General features: G+C 41.4%; 1 protein-coding gene across 4 annotated transcripts in view; it reads right to left on the bottom strand.

Annotated features, from left to right (window-relative positions):
• Positions 1–590: 590 nt before the first annotated feature.
• RPS6KA6 (ribosomal protein S6 kinase A6) overlaps positions 591–7,023 on the bottom strand; it is a 38,005-nt gene continuing 31,572 nt past the window's right edge. For 2 of the 4 annotated variants that reach the window (XM_038164760.1, XM_038164764.1), the window contains 2 exons: positions 6,689–6,829; positions 591–5,829 (listed from right to left, as the gene is read on the bottom strand). In XM_038164760.1, coding sequence (XP_038020688.1) covers positions 5,704–5,829; positions 6,689–6,829 — 267 coding nt within the window. In that variant the 3' untranslated portion in view covers positions 591–5,703. The remainder of the gene's footprint in view (positions 5,830–6,688; positions 6,830–7,023) is intronic. The other 2 variants (XM_038164761.1, XM_038164762.1) reach the window with 1 other exon arrangement.

The raw sequence follows: 7,023 nt of genomic DNA, 5'->3' as shown, positions 1-7,023 counted from the left end.
CAATTTGATTTGTTTTTCCTGCCTGACTTGAATGAAATCAAACAAATCATGACAATCTGGGAAACTTGTACCTGCTGCCTCCTCTGTGGCTCCAGTCCCCCGCTTCTTCTGCCACCAGTGTCTTGCGTGAGCAAGCAGCACCTGGGAGATGGACCTGAGGCAAAGGTGGGAAAACTTTCCTGTGCATTCAAAAAAATAAATATCTATAAACCATTGTGAATGCCAACAGCACCAGCAGCCATCAAATACCTCAGGAGGATTTTAAACCCAGTTTTTAATGTCATTCCTGCCACTTGTAATGCAAGTGTCTATTTTCAAAGGATCGGATCTTTACAGGAAAATTATTTCCTCTTAATATATGGAGTCAAATTTAATAGACTTTATTAGACAAGTTTTATAGATATTTAAAAAGCACAGAGGTAGATGATCCCACCCTGAGGTAATACATCAATCCTACCACTGAATGTCTATTTTGCTGCAAGTTTGGCATGAAACGCTTGACTGAATATCAATTTATAAATGGCTCTTGATGTATGTGAGATTTTTGGCAAGGTTTATGAAATAATTCATATACATTTAATTTAGGAATGTTTGCTCATTGTTTTTTATATCCATTTGAAAAACAGAAGCAAGCAAATTTCCAAAGCAGAAGTGATGGATTTCTGTCAATTACCAAATGTTATGAATTTGCAACCCTTTCATTCTAGTACTCAAGGAACTGCCAGCTAATTAAAACTGTACCTTTATGATTATTCAGGGAGTTTGACAAAAATAAATAGTTTTGAGGTTGTCTTTGGTGTGCTGTGCTTGAAGGAGCAGTGCCAAGAGAAACACCACTGCACTGCCAGACCCAGCCTCGCAAGAAGAGGAGAACGTAGTACAATGCAAACTTTAATGTCAATATATACAGAGCTTTAAAGAAAACATTTCTTTTAAAATTAAATGAAATAAATACAGTATGATACAAAATCCACAATATGCTTAAGAGAAGGAAATGACAGTTACAATATCTGATAACGGGGACCTTGTGTAGAGTTTCATCTTTGAAGTACCTCAGAGAGCATGGAATCCATTGCACACTGTTCTCAATTAATGCCCTTTATGGAGATTTAGCCACGTGCCAGGAGAGTTTCAGCTCTAACCAGAGCATCAGTGCAAGATGCCAAAGTGCTTGGGACATTAAGACAATGCAATTAATTAGTTAATTAGCAAACACTGCTCAAAAGCCTAATGAAAACACCCAAACCTGAACACTTGGTCCTGCAAAGCAGATCCACCTCCAGCATCCTCGTGTGAAAAACCCCACAAGAGAATTCAGAGTTATTCAAACTCACTATTGGTAATAAGCTATTGCCCAAAAATTAATAATTAAGAGATATAATCAATTAAGTATCTTTTAAAGCTTTCAGAGAAAGTTTGTTTTCATTACACAGGAAAAATCTCAAGAAAACCAGCTGCTAATGATTTTGTGGGAGACTTTCTAAATATGCAAATCATTATAATACTCAATCAGCTTCAGCCATATATTACGGGTGAGAGGGTTTTCAAATTTGCATCCATTCTTCTATTCCCAAGGAACGGGAGAATTAGGAGGAGCAAATATTTAAAAATAACTGGAGCAGGGACAGATATTGACGCAGAAGTCTGGTGTGGTATGAATGAAGTGCAGGGGTGTTACCAACAGCTATCAGTGCACACCTCAAAGAGCTTTGGAACAAACTTTTAAGGAGAATTTTATCTTTTTAACCCTACAGAGTTCCTATGGGATTACATAAGGACTCTATTATGATCACAGCTTCAGAAGCTTTCTGGAAACTTTGAGAAAGAAAAACTGCTCCTCATTCCCCTCCCACAAATATCTGCAAACTTTTAGTTCTGGATAGGACTGAAAAGCTTAAGTGCTACAGAAATACATAAAACCCTGTGTTTGCATTGATGTTTTAGCCTAATTTCACCGATACAAACCAGGAGAATTATTATAACCTTGTGTAATTAACACAGCTCTACAGACCAGTCTCTAAGTACACTGCAAGGAACTCCCACCTGCTGAAGCTTGCCAGAGGTTATTTTAACTATTGGACAGCTGAAGATCAGCTTTGGAGAAGGAATTAAAACACGGAAGACAAAATTCAAGCTCAACATGACTGACTTGGGTGAGGTTTTGGATGCCTTCTCTGGCTGCAAGAACATTCAAACAACAGAGGCCTCAAAGGAAGAGCGGGCTCAGCCCCCTGCACCTCCTGGCATGGGCAAGGGGAACTCACTGATTGGAGCAAAATGGGGAAAAGAAGAAAACCACACAAGCCACAGATCAGGGCTTGAATGGACCCAACCAGGAAAGCTCTCAGGAAGGGCCCTGTGACCCCACCACAGGCTCACTGTGGTGCCACTGCAGTTTCTGGATATGGAACAGGAATACAACAGAGCTCCTCATTTTATATCCAAGGGACAACTGAAGGTACAAACTGAGATATCCTGGGGTGAAAGAACAGCAAAAGAGGTCCTGAGCCCACTCCAGCTCCAGTGGGAATCTGCTTTCTGTGTGCATCAGAGTGGAACCGATAATGATCATCACCAAACACCAGAGCAGGAGCTTTTCTGGCAGGAAGCCACAGCCAAAATATTCTATCACTTCAGATTTAGTTCTGTGGAAATTACTTTAGTCTGAATGCCTACTTCTGTGTAATTATGAGCCTTTGTGAAAATTTGACTTTTTTTTCTAACTCAGTAAGGCAGTGAGAACATCACCAGTTTGTAAACTTGAACTGTGCCCGATGACAGAAACAATTTCCACCAACCTTGCACTGCAGCCAGAGCACTTTCCCAGTACCTGCTCTTCCATCTCAAACCCTTACCTGACAGCTCGTCAGCAGACCATGCTACTTTTAGATATCAAAACCTAAGCTGGGAAAGAAAGGGATGAGAAACAGGCAAGGAATTCCCAAAGGAGCCTCACAAAGATGATCCTTAAATACAGTAAAAGTAAACTGCAAGTGAACTCTGTGTTCCTGCATATCCCAAATATTTCCAGGACTGATATGCTGAAATAGAGCAAGGGAACTCTTCCCCCTAAATAAGGATTCTATGTGGCATACCAGGGTACACTGGCCTGTCAGATATAACACATCCATATGTTTTCCCCACAATAAGACAACTTTGTAATGTTGCTTTTATCCCTGAAGTACCACTTGCACTAAAGGCCAGCAGTGATATAGAACAGGGATAACTTTCCAGGAAATGTTTTAAATACTCAGCAATGAATCAGAACATCCATCTTGTTTGTGTTCTTTTTCTCTCACCACCTTTGTGCTGCACATCAAGAACAACTTGAGTCCCTTCAGCTGCTTCCAACTGCTCTTGTGCAAAATGCTTTTAAGGTGCTTATTCTGTGGTGCTTCTAAGCAAGCTAAAAGAAAATACCAACAGAAACACTGTTAAATGATTCATGGGTAAAGCCATTAAAGACCAGCTGCTGCCTTACAGGAAAGCTGAAGACAATTCAAGTTTGACATTTTCATTGTATTCCAGACCTTGCATTACCTCTTATCCCCAACACAGCTTTTAGGACTACATTTCAACCCACAGTACACCTCGACCTGGGCTCAGGGGGTTTAATTCCCATCACTTTTGCGTTTTTTTAATTGAATCCGAATTCTTCTGGCAGTCATCTTTAAATTTACATTAAAATGACCCTGACAGAGTGTTAGACAAGAGGTTTCCAGGCATTCTTGCTGGGAAAAGTCTTCATTAAGGAAAAGGAGGATGAAGCAGCTGCAAAAGGGGCAGACTTTGTACTAAACAAAGAGCTTTCCAGGAAGCAGTTGTGTTCTTTGATAAGTTTTCAAGCATTTCAAACAGGCACCTCAAAACTAGGCACAAATGGCCCCTAAAGCTTCCAACATCTATCAAATACTCAAGAAATTCCATCTGGGGGATGTTCTGTGTGATACAAAGAGCACACCTATGTTGGCTATATCATTAAGTCTCAAATCTACATATATTCATACCTAACTATTTGGCCAGATAATGTCCATCTTCCCCCACCACAACAGAAGAAAGCAGCTTATCTAAAAGTATTTCCAACACCACCAAGTCCTTCACAGGTATAAGCAAAAACCAGCCAACACCTCTTTTGAGATGTGAGTTGTCACCACCACTTCTGGTGCTTGGGCCAGAATTCTCCTGGAAGTTTTTTTTTTGCTGTCTCAAAACACTGATTTCTGCCAGCCCTGGGGCCTTGCATTTGAAAATTCAACGATGACAAATGAGTCTGAACTATGTTTGAGTTTTGGTCACTTCACAGCCTAATGTCACTAACATATTTAATATTTAAAATCATCCTGCTATGTCACTACAACTGCTCAGTGTCTACAAGTTTTGAAAACACTTCTAAGTGTATCTCTGAATGAACTACCAGCAGTTAGCATTGGTTTGGAGTCAGGAAACCCCAAGGTAATTCTGGCCCTGAAATGAATTTCCTCTCCATCCCAGCATTTGGGAACAGCTGAAGTCCCAACACCAGACAGAGAGGAGAGTGAGTGCTGGCCACAGGATGCTGAAAGGAATTTGTCCATAACTGTGAAATTTCTTGGTCAGAATTCCCTTATCTGGGCACACAGCAAGGCTTATTTATTTTCCCAAGCTACCCCTACAGTTAGGCAAAGAGAATTTTGCATTTCTGTTCTGTAATATTTGTACATGCGGCGAGAGAGTCAGAAAGAAGCAACCTTCTATTAAAAAAACCCAAATAAATAAAAAATAAACCCCAAGTGCCAAGTTGGTTATAATAAAGTGTCAGTTTGTCTCATATGCCAAACAAACCTAATATTGGGTGTATTTAGTGGAAAGACTGCTGAGGAAAATAACACAGTAGCTGTATTAATGGATGGGAAATATAAATAACAAAGGATTGAGCTGCGTGATGTTGTTTTGAAGTGGCACCAATGTTTCTGAGAGCCTGAATTTTGACAGTTTATGCACATATTGACTTTCTCCAGCACACTGCAGGACACCATTTGTGGTAACAACCAGAAATGTTTGTTTTCCTGTCAGAGGCCATAACCAGCATTTCTTTTGGGTCACAAGAGATCAAATTGAAGTGCAGGATCTTGCACATCCCTTTGGTTTGCATTTCCACAGAAACTCCTCAGTTACTGGCTCCAGGCAAACACAGACCTACCAAATCAACAGTGATGAATTAGCTCTGGCACATCACATGGCTCAACTCTGCATAATAGTCATGGACAACGGAAAGGAATTGAGTTGAATCAATGAAGTGCCCAATGACAAAATGAAGAATTTGCTCTTCACAGCAGGGTCTGAAGGTGTGAAGCAAGAAAACTCACACTGACACTTTATGTACAACTTGGTCATTGGCAACGGTCCCCTAAACCATTTTTTTTTTAACTGAACCCAGCAAAACTATACAGAATGTGAAAGAATATTTGCAACAGATCTCAAAGGACAGTGTAGAGAAATTCATTATGGTGTACCTGATGTTTAAATTAACTTAACAGATACGGCCTGTAAAACAAACACAGTATGAACCTGTGGATTTTTTTTTTCTTTTTAAAAAAAGGACTTTTACAGAATTCAAGTAGTGTAGCAGGAAACCATAGATGCCTTTTGATCACAGGTCAGGCAAAATAGAGCCACTTGTTGGGTTTCCCCCTTGCTTGTGTCTGCTCAGGTGTCCCAGTGGATCTATAAGTCTGTGGATGTGAGCTTTTTCATGCTCCGTCGCTGAGCTAAACTGGAGGCTGCCACAGGCTCCAGCACTGGCTGAAATGTCTTGTGATTCAGTGCAGAATATGTAGCAGCCATGGCTCCCTAGAGAAAAAGGAAATATGTAATGATAATTCATATATGTAGAAGTTTTAATCAGAAAATAAAGCAAATAAACATTAAATACTCAAGTAACTCCATTAAAACCAAACAAGACTTATGCCAGGTCATGTGAATTCTCTGAAGTTTGTTAGGAAAAAAAAAATCTGTTGAATCCTTCCAGTGTCTAAGCATGGGTGTCTGACACTTCTTTCCCTTTCTTCTGTATCCCTTAGATGTAGGAGTCACTGTCAATGCAGGTCAGAATATCTTTCAAGCCAGATTAGCACCAATTTCTCAAACACAGCCACTTCAGTGGCCACTCAGGCCCTGACTTTGGAGACAGCTCAAGAACTACCTTACAGAAAGCACACACAAAAATCTCTTCCTCTACACTGAGGGGGAATAATTATTAAAAATAATTATTTACTAATTTGTAGAGGGACTTTATAAAAGGATATGTAAGGGCCAGGACAAGGGGAATGGCTTCACTGCCAGAGGGCAGGGTTAGGGGGATACTGGGAAGGAATTCTGCCCTGTGAGGATTGTGAGGCCCTGGCACAGGCTGCCCAGAGAAGCTGTGGCTGCCCCATCCCTGGCAGTGCCCAAGGCCAGGATGGACAGGGCTTGGAGCAGCCTGGGACAGTGGAAGATGTCCCTGCCCGTGGCATGGGGTGGAAGGTCCAGCTGTAAGGTCTTTCCCACCCCAAACCATTCCACCATGCCGTGAATTTGTCTCACTGTAACTTTAATGTGTTGGCACTATGGAAAACAAATAGAAAAAAAAGAGATTTCTGTCTGCAGCTCTAAACCAGCTAACTCCTTGCACAGCTCCCAGCTGAAGCAGCATCCCAGGTGGCTTTACCTTTACTAGATGTGGGGCATCTTGCCTGTTGAGCTGGTAATGAGGCAGCTGGTCCCTACAGGCAATCCAGGAATGCTTCAGCACCTGCTCGGCCGTGTACCGCTGGTGGGGATCCACGTGCAGCATGTGTGACAACAAATCCTGCAGGGAAGGGAAACACAAAGATTGCTCAGTCCAAAGCATCTTAGGTGGCCTTTAAAGCAGCAGGGATGGCAGCAATGAGAGCAGCACCCGACGTGGAGGGATTAACACAATGCCAACACACAGAGATCAGCAGACAAACAGGATCATTCTGTGCCCTGACACTGCAGAAGGCTGAGAACAATGTGTGGTAC

The sequence above is a fragment of the Motacilla alba genome, chromosome 4A (genome assembly GCF_015832195.1).
Source record: "Motacilla alba alba isolate MOTALB_02 chromosome 4A, Motacilla_alba_V1.0_pri, whole genome shotgun sequence".
NCBI lineage: Eukaryota > Metazoa > Chordata > Aves > Passeriformes > Motacillidae > Motacilla > Motacilla alba.
This window is presented reverse-complemented; position numbering and strand designations above follow the sequence as displayed.